At 35.3% G+C, this 14,418-nt stretch overlaps 2 protein-coding genes across 4 annotated transcripts in view; one reads left to right on the plus strand and one right to left on the minus strand.

Moving 5' to 3' along the window:
* The window catches only part of NAA35 (N-alpha-acetyltransferase 35, NatC auxiliary subunit), a 34,701-nt gene that overhangs the window by 15,685 nt on the left and 4,598 nt on the right, over nt 1-14,418 (minus strand). The window contains exons 1-10 of one of the 3 annotated variants that reach the window (XM_039343916.1): nt 11,142-11,333; nt 10,463-10,596; nt 8,985-9,018; nt 7,660-7,774; nt 6,344-6,418; nt 5,019-5,186; nt 4,061-4,127; nt 2,255-2,298; nt 1,038-1,088; nt 549-632 (exon numbers count right to left, since the gene is read on the minus strand). In XM_039343916.1, coding sequence (XP_039199850.1) covers nt 549-632; nt 1,038-1,088; nt 2,255-2,298; nt 4,061-4,127; nt 5,019-5,186; nt 6,344-6,418; nt 7,660-7,774; nt 8,985-9,018; nt 10,463-10,586 — 762 coding nt within the window. In that variant the 5' untranslated portion in view covers nt 10,587-10,596; nt 11,142-11,333. Of the gene's footprint in view, nt 1-548; nt 633-1,037; nt 1,089-2,254; nt 2,299-4,060; nt 4,128-5,018; nt 5,187-6,343; nt 6,419-7,659; nt 7,775-8,984; nt 9,019-10,462; nt 10,597-11,141; nt 11,334-14,418 lie in introns of those variants that run through there. The other 2 variants (XM_039343915.1, XM_039343917.1) reach the window with 2 other exon arrangements.
* The window catches only part of AGTPBP1 (ATP/GTP binding protein 1), a 75,863-nt gene continuing 72,872 nt past the window's right edge, over nt 11,428-14,418 (plus strand). Inside the window, exon 1 of the mRNA XM_039343909.1 lies at nt 11,428-11,559. The gene's annotated coding sequence lies outside the window, so the exon portion shown is untranslated. The remainder of the gene's footprint in view (nt 11,560-14,418) is intronic.

A 14,418-nucleotide genomic window follows, 5' to 3' on the forward strand; every position in this document is an offset into this window, starting at 1 on the left:
TTCCTTTAAGAACTCTACCCACCTCAGAATGTTGAAATGCTAAAAGAAAATTAGAAATATTCTGCAAAAACTGAAATGTCAAGCAATGTCAACTTAAGATCCCATGAGATTTCAGCCATGACAACAGCATTCACATTAACATGCAAGAGTGTGCTCTGGTGCCTGAAATTTTGAATTTTTTGAGTGTATTTTGGCACCTAATATTCTCTGTTTATCTGTGAGTATATACGATAGTTTCTAAATGTAGAAGCTCTACATCAGTGGTTCTCAACCTGTGGGTCGGGACCCCATTTGGGGTCAAACAACCATTTCATGGGGGTCGCCAAACCACGCTGTCCGCCATTTTTTTTCCTTTTCCCTAGCTGTCCTACTCCCTCTTATTGGTGGCCACACCCACTTGGGGGTCACCACAACATGGGGAACTGTATTATGGGGTCATGGCATTAGAAAGGTTGAGAACCACTGCTCTACATAATAATCTGCATGAACATATAAAGAAACAATTTGAGGCAACTAAAATGTGTTTAAAAATATTCAATTAATCATACCTCTTTCTTGGTAAAGGCTATTAATACAGTCAGTAATATCCGAGTAAACTTCACTCTGCTGAATACTGCAAAGCACTGCTGATGCTAATGTAAAATCAATTTCAAAATTAATAATTTTAAAATGTTATATAAGGGAAGGTTTGTACTTAAACTATGTTTGCTATCTATACATACAACATTATGTTGTTACTCTGAATGCTAAAACAATTTTTTTAAAAATAAATTCCCTCCTGGATTAGTTAAAAATAATAATAGTATAAGAATGCAGTTTTTAAAATTGCACCTTCAATATGATCAAAGTGCATGATTACCACTAAAAGCAATGCCCAATTCAAATCCTGCCATAATCAAGACCCAAACAATCTCGCCACCCAGGAATTTTATGATTCTAACTAATTAATTGTGTGTGTGTGTGTGTCCGTCCTTATATTCCCTTTTCAGCTTAGGATGCTTTTTATGTGATCTTGTATAGTATACGAACATCCTTACTTCAAGTTCTACTTCTGGATCTCTCTCTTCTCCTTGTCGGCTTCGAGTGCTCTAAAATAAAAGGAATTACAACAATTTAATGAAGTATTATATAATGAAGCATTATATAACTTCATAATCCAATGTCACATACATGTCATCTTTGTGCAAAGATAGATAGTATGTTCTATATTACAAACTTGGTTTAACTTCCAATTCACTTATGGAATCTGAATCAAAGTACTTATGAAATGTGTATCCATCCCATTCACATCTAAAGCATGATAGCTAGACCTCCTTTCATAATCCTAACATTCTGGCTTGATTTACACTTTCACTGGAATGCTGTATTTGCAGATCAAGACTCTACAATGAACTGTACTTTGACCACTTGATGGTGGTCAAAGCTCCTTTTTATAAGATTAAGACTAACCCTACGTACAGAACAGTGAATAAAAATAGCTGCACCATCTCTCTTAGCTTGATCATATCTAAAAAAAACCAAGAATAGAAAAAATACAAGTCAGCACAAAAGTAAATTATATTAATTTTAGGTATGTCTTATTAATAATTCAACCTTATAACTCTTGCTCAATTCCAGTAAATTTATAGGGTGTTTTTTTGTTTTTGTTTTGTTCTTATGTCTTTCAATCAGTGTAAACACCTGTCGACTGCCTGGACTAGTCCATACAGTTTTCTTGGCAAGTTTTTGCAACTGATTTGCCACAGCCTCATTCCTGGGACTAAGAGGGAGTGACTAGCCCAAGGTCACCTAGCTCGTTTCATGCATAAGGTGGGAGTAGAACTCACATATATATGTGAACAGAGCCCAGTTAAAAGGCTTTTATTAAGTTTATTAATTTTTTTTAAAAAAATATATTATTAGAATCATCTTATGTCCATTCCTATCTGAGAAAGTCATTCAAAAATAAATTTCATTTAAACGAGAGCCTTACATTTTGGAACAAGATCACAGAAATTAACAATGGAACAAACCAAATGACTACAAATATCCCAATTCTTGCCATTAGTACTATCTCTGTACCAAATGTATCGTACAGCATGGAATGACTTTATTTTACATTTTTAAGTAAGTACAGCACTACAACGGTTTTATTGATTCTGTATTTTATACAGTCAAAATATTAGTGTTATATTTTTGAACTTCATCTGCCCATATTTCTTTATACTAGAAATAGCCTTATATACCTAACTTCTGAAATAGCTAACAGAAATACCTTAACTCGCCGTTGCAGATCATCTTCAACATCCTTTAGCATACCTTTAGCAGAGAAAAATATCAGTTCAGCAATATGTCACTGGGGGAAAAAATCACCTATGTACAAAAGTCTGAGAACAGAACCAAGAGATCCTGGTGTTTTCCAAGACTCTTGGAAAGCTGATTTTTTACTTTTTTTTAAAAAAAATGAAAGACACCATGTGTTTTGGTAAAACATCAGCTGCTTAGTTTCCAGCTGCTTTAAACTCTACCCCTACTTTTTCTAGCACGTCTCTGGGGCCAAAGCAATCTAGAAAACATTTCAGAAAGGACAGGAAGCAAGATCACTTTTAGCCTCCAAACAAAGATGAGGAATTTAATCAATATTTTGCACTTCTATTAAGAACAGTACTGAAGATAGACAAAAATACACATAAAATAACCTGCTTCAGAAAAAAAAAAAAACCTAATACATCTGGCTAGAAATTTGCACTAATTACTGACTTTGGTTTTCAGTTTAGTCCTAGGTCTCCTTGTCAATTCTTTATACTAATTAAAAACTTGTATGCTCAGTTTTTATCCCTACTTCAGAATGCATGCATACAAACATTTTTTCTTTAGAATCTTACAAGTTGTAATAATAGTTTGAAACTTTATTTATTTAAGAAAATTTATATAGCCGCCTACTTGTTCACAGCAATTCTAGCTGGCTTACAACCAACAAAAAAACACAATTAAAAAATAAAACAAAAATAATAAAAAATGACCTCTCACCCATCTACCCCCAGCAACAGCACACATAAACAAGCCATTTGATGGGCTCCCTCGCACTCTGCATTCCCCAGTCCTGCTGGCAAAAACAAGTCTTCAGGGCCTTCCGAAAGACTGTCAAAGTGGGGGGCATTCTATTTCTGCAGGGATGGTGTTCCAGGGAGAGGGGGCCACCACAGAGAAGACCATTTTCTGGGTCCTGCCAGATGTACCTCTTTAAGGGACAGGACCCACAACATTCCTTGCCTCCCTGCTCTAGTGGGTTGGGTGGATGTGACTGGCAAAAGATAACCTGGTCCCAAGCCATGAAGGGCTTTAAAGGTGACAACCAGCACCTTGAATTGCAAATCATTCAATATCTTTATGGAGATTTCTGACAGAGAGAGATCTTTATTTGTGGTAGACCACTGCCATCTAGTGCGGTCTATCCTGAACACTGTAATTTTTTAGCCTTTAATTTTTTAGCTTCCTACCATATTAGCAAACATAATTAAATCTTTCTAGGTACAGTAATCCTTATAGTTATGATAAAGGTGAAATGGCTGAAATAACTGTTCTCGAAAGATTCCAAATTTTCAATTTTGTCTTATCATATGACCATTCAAATTATTTTCTTCTTTTGTTTTTTTGTACTATAAACATCTATAAAATCCACTGACTAAGCTAATTCTTTCTACAATAGTTTACGCCTGCATTCAAATGGTCTTAGCTTAAAGATGACTTCCTAAATCTTAATCCTTACAAGAGATTTGGACCAGAAACCAATATACCTCTAACCATGCTTACTGACCTATAAATCTACAAATTCCCTATAAACTAAATTTACAAATTTTAGATTGAGAGGCTCACTCAAAACTGTTGAGTTAGTTTTACATATAATACTTGTGCCTTGTTATAGAAGGCCAACAAGTAAAATCTTACAATACTCACCTATGCATACCTAGCTATTCTCAAATCCTGACACAAATGGCAGCACATACACTTAGACTTTATTCACTCAAACTAACAAATGGCTATATTCTCCCAGAAAAGAGACAATGAATTTGAATTTTACCTGTAACTCGGAGATCTGTCACACTGTTTGCCATTTTAAATCCATATGTCATAGACTGAAAATCTTCCTAAACACAAAAGGGGGCGGGGGGGGTGGTGGCATGAAGAGGGTTTCGCAGTCAATGCAAACAACTTGCTTCACAGCATTTCTGCAAGATGCATGTTAGCCTGCATTTGTACCACTAGATATTTTCAGAAAATACTCACAAGACACTTGGAAGAGAACAACATTTTAGCACTCAAAATTTTAGGAATTAATACTCTTCCCATTTCTATATGATTTGCTCCATAGCACACATTTTATGTATATAGCTTCCTAAATAATACAGCAAAAATTGATGAAAAGAGAAGCTTTATTAGTGATTTCAGGCTTAATTTATGAAATTATAGTTTAAATATACTGCATTTTCCCAATTCAAAAATTACAAGAAATCTTGTTTTGAACTGAAAAAGAGATTTAATTGGTTTAGCCATAAGTCTTTCTTACTTTGTTGATTTGTTCATACTTAAAATAGATATGCTGTTTTATTTATTAAGAAAATGTATATGGCCGCCTAACTCACTCCCGGATTTTATTAGTGTTTTCAGTTATATGAAATACTTCCAACTGATTAAAGGCAAACCTGTTATAACAGTACTCAGTACAAGAATCAAGCGCAAAGGAATGGGGAGTTTTGCATCTGTACATGTAAGCTACCCTACAACTATGGAAGGAGATGTTCCAGAAAGTGCACCGTTAACTGAAAGTTAAAGAGGAAAAGCTTATAAACTACAGCAAATAAAATGTAAAAGCAAAACTAATTTCCTGAGAAAGAGCACACTATAATTAAAAGGACAAAGATACTAAGGGATAATAAACAAGAAATCATGGATAAAAACTGTAAGAATAGCCAACTGCACCTTGAAGGAATGCAATTTTATTGAAAGTGGGAAAACAATTAAGCAAAGAAGAAACTCACCTCTTCAAATACTGCGGCCTTGTTTACTTTTTCTCTAGCAATGTCGCAAATTTTCAGGATACCCAGTGCAAATGCCTTCATAGCAGGATCCTCGATAAAGTCAGGGTTATGAATGTAGAGGCAGGTGAATACTGTCTGTGCCAAGGAATGGCCTTCTAGCCATGTTATCTGAAAATATTGAGTAGATAATAAGGAACATGAAGTCATTTGTGGGGCATCAAAATATTTGGAACAACAAAAAAAAAACTGTTTTGTCCTGAGCATGGAAGAAAAAATTGAAAGATATCTTGCTTTGCTATACACATAGAACTCTTGAAAATGCCACTCTTGAGCCTGGAATAGTTTGCACAGTCCCGGATACAATAACATGCACATACACACAAACTCTCCTCTGCATTGAATTTTACATTGAGTATCCCCTTAAATATTTTATCTAATACTATGATAATGGTTATACTTATGATGACCATATTTTCTTGGGGAAAAAAAAGATAAAGTTGAAAAAGGGGCAAACCTAAAAGGTTCATAAGGATAACAAAAATTAATTATGCCTATTTATAACTTTGCTTTACAAAGGAAAACAAAAGAGTGATGAAATAAAATCCATCTGAAGGACAGCTTGCTATCCCTTATAATAAAAAGGTATATCATTATTGTAGTTACACCAGAATAGCCCCCAGATTACATTTACTTTCATTAGGGCCAAGTGGCTGATTATATTATTGTGCATTGTTCTAGTACAGCCATGAGAATCCTGCTCTAACCAGGGCCTTTTATATATGGACCATTATCTGAGAAGGGAAAAAAAAAAGCCAGACAAATCCCTTCCAAATCCCTGTCCAGAATATTGTAGCCTATTGGGCCTTGATATTTCAATTCCATTCACAGGCTGCACCAACATATGGCTATGCTTCCTGGCCCCCTATTATAAAAGAAACTGGTTGCACCTGCCCTATACTATTAACATGTATGGAGAGGAAAAGTTTTTATAAGTTCAAAATAGGAATTCCACTTTATTAAAATTGTGTCCAAACACAACAACAGCTTTTAGAAAATGTTTCAGAAAATGCACCAACTTAATTTTCATGCACAATGAAGACAGTTTTATCACAAGTAATCTTACTGTCTACTATCTAAATCAGGTTTTTGGAGCTACAGCCTTGAAAATGATTTAATAAATTGGACTTATTCAGAATTAAAACATTCTAGTCAGAACCAAGGGCACAAACAACTTCAGTCTACTTTTATTAATCTAGAATCTATTTTAAAGGCTTAAAGAAAGAAGTTATTTCTACTCATGCAAATTAAAAACATTACATTCTTACCAAGCAGCAAAAGCAAGTGTCCATTATTCCTATCAATTCAGGCAAGGACAAGTCTTTAACTTTAATGGTCCCATCCTTTAAAAGAACAAGGGGAAAACATGTTTCCATTAGTAGTAAGTGAAAATAAAATAGTGAGGGAATATTTCCATTCACTGTTGCAATTACCAGCTGAGACAAGGTGACAGGCAAAACTAACTGACCTATGAAGGAGAATGAAAAAGACAAATCTGCTACTGTAACAACTCTTCTCATCAAAGTAACTATTGTAATCTAAAGCCTCAGTGTGCTCCTTAACATATTTTTTGTGATCCCTGAACTTCTCTCCAACTAACTCTCTGAAAAGTTGATGGTTCTGTTTCCTACTGTTTTAAGGTGGGAAATGTACAAAACCCAAAGCCCTAAAACAGGTTTAATAGGTAAAACCAAACAGAAACCCTCTTCCTAAGCCCAGAAAATCCCCCATGTGCGATATGGTCATTCACACTTTGAATCATTCTGCCCATTGTGGTCTTAACTTACCCCCAAGAAACATAACTACAATCGTCTCCTGCAGAAGGTTGTCTATTCCTGCAGTATATGAATACTGACGTTATTTACAATAGGTATTTTAAGTTATCCTGTTTTCATTTTACGACTGAAGGCAAATATACATGTCCCAGGATGATGATGCAAAATTGAATTTGGATCAGTCCCTAGGACCAGAGATATACTTTTCTGAGTTTTTGGACTCATGCTGGAGCCCATCTTCAGGGAATTTCTCTACTGAAATATGGGCTTTGGGCTGTTCTGTGAGTTGTGTTTATGTAGAGCCTTCCTATTGGCTGATTGGTACGTTGATGGCTGGCGACTGGCTGTTTTCTTGGGCTGCCAGGCCTTTGGCTCCTACATATTTGATAGGCTGGTGGTAAATCAGAACTCCTGTTAACTGACAAGGGGCCTGTTTCCCAGGCTTCAATCATTTACAAGGCTATCTTTGTACCTGCATGGCCAATGATCTTAGTTGCTGTAGAATTAAATGTGTGTCCTTGTTCATTGCAATGTTTTCATTTTGCTAACTCCTTTTTAAATTTCCTGTGTTGTACAACTTTGGTTAAGATTGACCAACTCCTGATTACTCTGTAAATCATTCTGAGAATCTGAGATGTTTTACATTCTTAAATAGTGAGTGAAAATAATATAAGAGAATCCTGGATGAAATGGATTGTCTCAATGCCTTTCAATCAGGCTCCAGGATGGAATTCACTTATTACAATATTTGTATTCATACAACAATGACTTATTTTATGACTTATTAAACAGTTGACACTAAAACCAACCTTGATAGCTTGTTCGAAGTTAAGAACTTTACGATTAACTTGATTTCCAATCATACCAGCATCCATCTTAGGATCCATCATTTCAATAGCAGACATGGCTTCAAACAGACCAAAACTAAGGATGTTTAGAAAAGAGAAACAATTAAGTTTGTATTAGTAACTCAAACAAAAATTAATGCTTGTGCAGTTTAAACGTATCATGCAAACTTAAGTATCCCTCTTAAAAACTACATCCAGAATATACTTAAGCAAGTAGAAATGGAGAATGTGAAAAATTACTAATGAATATTAGTTATTTACAGTAAAAAACCCAAATTAATTGGGTATTAAATGTAGCCCTTGAATATTTTCTTTTCCATAATTTTCATCTTAATCTACTTTTACGATGTTTACAGGAAGAAACCAGACAACCAGACCCAAAGATATTTATATTAATCTAAATGGTCAGCATCCCATATATATATATTATAAAGTCTGTTATAGTCTGTAGCATTTTGAATTGTTTAATAGTGAGAGTTGGAATATATAAAAAGAAAAGTTTACTAATGTACTTAGAGCAAATAATCTCTCTCTAAACTTAAATTAAGCAAAGTTATCTACTTTCATTAAAAATCATTTTTAGTAGCATTATCACCTTATTTATATTGGTTTGGGTCCAAATTTAATAATATTTAGCAAAGATTCATTGAAATTAATGGGATAAGTTAGTCATAAGTAGATTTAACACAGTATGTTCATAACTTCTAGCACACATATCCTAAACCAAGAAGCACATTTCAAAAAATATCCCCAACAACCCCAAGCTATTAACACTAATGACAAATGCCAGTGTTGCCATAGCAAGGATTAATATGAAAATGTAATACCAACTAGTACAATGAAATTCAATACAAAGTCCAATTTTTAAATGACCAATTAAAACAAAAAATAAAATGATGTAACCGTATTGAGTTCCTATAATACACTATCTAAAATCACTGAACCTAAATCTATTTTTTTTTTATGATGGGGCATAATTGGTTTTATCTAAAAATATATATTTCAGATATTTTAACAAATATTTTTCTCTAATTATCAAAAACAAATTATTAGAGAATATTGCCTAATTTCAAACATTTTACTGTATGTAAACTGATTGAAGGTGTGTATTTTTACAGTATTAGAAATTTTAATTGTTTGTCCATACTACTCATATACTAACATACAGTTTATAGCCAAAATGTCAGAATATACTTCTAAAATGAGGAAAGGATCTACCAAGGGTTTGTTTCACATCTGAATATATAAATAACAAGTATAAACTTCTGTTCTTATGATAAACTCACAGTTTGTCATGAAGCAACTCTCCTAACTTCAATTCTAAAAAAAGAATTACAAATGAGTTCATTAGAAAAACACTCCAAATGTTTTATATCATATACATCATATAATTAAAAATAAATTCACACTGTGAAAGGATATATTTGTACAGGTAGTCCATGACTTATGACCAGTTGCTTAACAACCAGGTGAAGTTACAACCAACCCTCAAAAGCTACTTATAACCTGCTTTGCAAGTTCCAACAATTGTTTCCCCACCCTTGGTCAGATGACCAAATTTTCTGCCAATCAGCAATTGGCCTGCATTTATGGTCATTTGCAGTCCCCTGCAATCACAAGATATCGATTTACAACGGGTTTGTGGAAACTAAGTTTACTTCCAGTTTCCAGTAAAAACCAGCCCATTGCGAACAATGGGTTTGCGTTATGATCATGGCCTTCACTTTATGACTGCCTCAAAACAGGTTATAATTGTCACAACTTATTACTGGAATTACCAGGCTTAATGATGGTTGTAAGACCTATACCTATACCGAAACCTCAGCACAGCTCTATCAAAAGTCTATTTTTGCATTATTCAAACATGTAGATATCAGGAAACCCAACTGCTTAGGAGAGTCGGTTTGATATTATGTCACGGCATTAGAGTAGAAATCAGGAGACTGTGAGTTCTAGTTCTGCCTAGGCATGAAGTTGGCTGGATGATCTTGGCCCACTCAATCTGTCTCAGTCCTAGGAAGACGACAATGACAAACCACTTCTAAAAATTGTCAAAAAAACTGCAAGGACTTCTCCAGGCAGTCACCAGGAATCAACCCTGACTTAAAGAATCCAAACTAAACAAAAATCTTTTAGATAGATGTAATGAGAACTGGGAATTGCCTCCTTCCTGCTCCAAATCTCTAACACTCTAACACCTATTTAGAATGTTGGGATGGGCTTCAGGAACAGAGTTAAGGCTATGAAAAGAAGCACTCCAGAAATGTTCAGTCACTATAAAAAAAAAAAAATTGGAAGTTTTCAAAAGTGGGGAAATGTTCAATATTTCATTTTCATTATACCAATGTTGTGATTCAAATATGTGAACAACTGGTTCTCTGTATGGATGCAGCTTCCAGAAGTCCATTCTGGGGCTGGGCAACAAAAAATTAGCTACTGGTTCTGCCGAAGTGGTGCGAACTGGCTGAATCCCACCATTGATTGTGATACTAGAAGTGGAGAAAGAGGAGATACAAAATAGAAAAGGGTTGTGTCCTCTGATGCTATTAGTGAACTGGGTGAACTCAGCAGTTACTTCAGTAAATGAGTTTTGACAATTCAGGGCAACCAAAACTACCGGTATTTGATGCTTTCAAGTAATCCCACCCAATCCTCTTCAGAAAAATATTTGGGTTATATACTGCAAAATTTTCTCATAATACTCTCTCACAATTCCTGTTTAGGTTTACAAGCATTATCTAAACCCCCATTCAGCATGACTTACCTTTACAGCAATCTTCAAAATCTTGGGTAATATCTATCCAGCTTGTGTTACCCTTTTCCATCTTCTCAGCTATATTCATCTCCCATCCTGAATCATCATCATCTACAGCAGCTTTCATAACCATGGCCTTAAACCTGCACAGATGTTAGGACATTAAGCATGGAAACTCTAGCAGTGCTAGCCAAAGGGATATTGACATATCTATGGTGATTCTCAGTCATCCAGGTCACAGTTGTCCCAAAGATACTTTTTCAGGAGGCAACTGAACTCTTGTTTTCCCTTTGAAGACGTTTTGCTTCTCATCCAAGAATCTTCAGAGCTGAAGTGAAAAAGTCTCTTTGGGACGACAGTTGATGCGTTTTAACCCAATTTTCTGGATTTATACAATGGACTGACCCTCACCAGCTGGGTCAACACAACTGGCTTCTGATTCAAGGTATCCGGAGCCAGGGACTTTAAAAAACGGTTTTGCTCCTCTGATCTAGCAAGTTTTAAAGCCTATCGCTCTGCTAAGAACGGGCGAAGCTAGTTGGGACAAGCCTCTTTGTGTCTCACCCCAATTGGTGAGGTGCCCCAACAAAACCCCAAGCAGAGGCATGGTACCCCTCGATCCCAGAGAAAGAGCAAGGAAGGATTCCTCGACAAACCGAGTCTAGGGACAACTATCCAGGCCACTCACCTGCCTGTCCACTAGAGACGGTGGCGACGCTGGAATGCTGCTTCTCAGCCCCGCAACTGCTATTTCTGTAGCCGGCAGCGCGTGACGCGAGGTGGGGAGGAGAAGAAAGGTGGGCGTCGCTCACTCGGTCTCCTCGGAGCCTCTGCCCTCAGGTCTCGCGCAGCCGGCAGAAAAAAAAAATCTACTTCCCCTTCCCTTCCCGAGCGTAAACCATCCACCCACAGCTCAGGCAGAACGCCTCCAACCACCGCTAATGCGCTTGCGCAGAATTCTATTTACTTACGAACCCCGGATGAGAGGACTCTAGGGTCTATGGAACCCTGTTTTTCCATAGAGATAAAATAAAGAGAAGCAGCCGCAGAATGCAGACCGGATTTCCTGTCGCGGTTTTTTGTTGGAACTCTCGCTGCTATGAATGGTAATTACGGTTGGCAGTAACTGGGTTTTAAGCTCAGATCTGAATTTTTTAAATATGTATACCTGTCGGAGTTTCTAGATTTTTCATTTTAAAATGTAATATACTCTAAATTTTTCTATACATTATATTCTATGTATTAAGTAGGTAAAATAATTTACTTTAAAACTATTTTTTGTGGATTTAATCTTTTTTTTAATGCGTGTAGAATCTGGGATTATTTGAGTTGGATTTATTTGAAATGTGAAATCTTTAAGTTTTTTAGAAAATCCAGCTGGCAACCCTGATTGTAACTACTTGAATTGCTTGAGGAAAATCGGGCTTTTATTGTAATAGTTTCGAGATACCGAATTTCGCCGTTCTTTTCAACAAACCAACGCAGAGAATAGAGAAATTCTTGGGTTCCTCCCAATTGAATCTTTATGCCAGCGCAAAAGTCATATTTCAGTTTTGCAGTCTTTATGCACCCACTGCATTGTCCGATTTAAGTTTGAAAACCCTACTCATAATTAAACAAGTTTGTTCTTTTTCCATATTGTAAATTGCAGCTGTAGGAATGTGGCTTTTTCTTTTTGTATTATATGTTTCCTATGGCTAATTGATCCATGATTTACTTACCTCGGTTCTCAGTTTCTTGAATTATAAAAAGACCACTTTGGCTGGCTTTATCCAGCCGTGTACATTTATTCTTGTGTTGTAAAAATTCAGCCTGGGATTAGTTAATGGTCTTATATATTTTTCCATATTTGGAAAACAGTAAATTCTGTGTAAGCCTTGGTGTTTTCTGAACTTAGTTGTTTGCCTGAAGATTATCTGATTAGTAACATCAGTGCTCATCAATGTTTTCCTCTTAACTGTGAACAGGGATGGAAATGAAGCAGTCAAGCTTGTAATGTAATCCAGAGCTATTTTATTTATTTTGCAGGGTGTGTGTGTGTGTGTGTGTGTGTGTGTAGAGGGGTGATAGTAGCAGAGAAAATAATATGGCAACCCAGTAATTAAATTCAGTATAACCATTAAATCACAGAGAATGAAACTGAAAAAGGTAGGTTAAGATACAGGGTAGCTAGTACTGATTTTTCTTTGCTTCTAATCATACATCCATGTACTTAACTTAAATGTGATCACAATTTGTTCCTGCTGTGCCTAAAAAAATCCAGTAGCAAAGTCAGAAGTTTTTACACTTGCTGCTATAAAGAGCAGTTCAAAATAAATGAATGAGTTTGAAAATTACTGAAAACAGATTTCAGGAATTATATAATATTAAGCTACTTCCCATGTAAAATGATTTTAAATTTATTTCTAGTGAAAAGTTTTTATATTATGAATTTGTAAAATTTTATTATTTTATTTCTTAAACTGTGATTACTAAAAGTGAATATTATATTGCTTCTTGCCCAACTCTAATCCTAATGAAATCATGAGTTTTATTCTGGTTGGGAGAGGAAGTGATAGGGAGAGTGTCAAAGCATTATTGTCTTATAATTTTTAAAGCAACATATTTAAATATCTCATGATTTTGATACTCTTTTAATATTTCAATGCTCAATGATACATAAATAGACTTCACCATGCAATCTTCCTGTGTTCCAGGAAGCCCTAAAGCTAATGATTCTGAGCTACAGAAACAGACTTTATTTTTCAAAATTCAGCATGTACATATGAGAATTAATTCAGTAAAAACAAATGTATTGATAAGTTTTACAATGCAGTCATGTAAGCTTATGTCAAAATATTACATTTGATAGAGCTTCATTCCTACTAATATTATTATTGCAACCAGACATCACACTGATTGCCTTGTGGAATTTTATCCAAATAAGAAGAAATAAAGCTGAATCAGATAGTAAAATTAATGCAACATTAAAGAATAGCTATGGAAAACAAATGTTGCTTAGAACATCAGGAATGTATAAAAGATCCAAGAAAAATGTACAATCGTGGGAAAGAAGACAACTTATTACAATCTATTGTTAGCACAACCATTTTATCCCCAAAGGCTGGACTATTCTTTGCCATTTTTCCTATTCTGGAATAAAAAACATTCAGAAACCAAGTAAGGCATACTGTTCCTTGAGATATTCTCTGCAATTCTTTTGAAATTTCAGAAATATATGTTCTGTTTTTCTAACATTAAAAGATTCTAAGGTGGCTTACAATTCAACTAAAAACAACACTGGAAACTTGTAAGCAAAATAAAGTTTTCCAGAAAATATATTTGTGTGTGTCTGTGTGTGTATTTTCTGAGGTTTTTGCGGGTGTTTGTTTGTAGGTCTTTGGTTATTCGGGTTTTCTCCTGCGTAAAATTGGAAGTGTCTTGGTGACGTTTCGACAAAGTCCCATTCGTCATCTTCAGGCTGGTGTTTTCAGCTTCGAGCACGAAGCTGAAAACACCAGCCTGAAAATGACGAATGGGACTTTGTCGAAACCTCGCCAAGACACTTCCAATTTTACGCGGGAGAAAACCCGAATAACCAAAGACCTACATACATACATACATACATACATACATACATACATACATACATACATATTATATGGAGCAACACTGGAAACTTGTAAGCAAAATAAAGTTTTCCCAGAAAATATTATATGTGTGTGTGTGTGTGTGTATATATGTATGTATGTATGTATGTATGTATGTATATGTATTATATGGAGCAACACATTTTAAAGTGTTGGTCCCATCAGGGAACAATGGTATTTGTTACTTTGTTCTCATTGGTATTCTTGTAGATCAAGATGGCACCACTATATCTACATATTTCCTATATGATGAGTCAGTCCCAGAAAGCAAATTGGAGTAGGGAAGATCTTCTGTACCCTCTCTCGTAACTTTTAAATAGGTGTGTGCTGTTAGAA

Source organism: Crotalus tigris, unplaced genomic scaffold (assembly GCF_016545835.1).
Source record: "Crotalus tigris isolate CLP2741 ecotype Arizona unplaced genomic scaffold, ASM1654583v1 scf7180000017881.257975618366:2651188, whole genome shotgun sequence".
Classification (NCBI taxonomy): domain Eukaryota; kingdom Metazoa; phylum Chordata; class Lepidosauria; order Squamata; family Viperidae; genus Crotalus; species Crotalus tigris.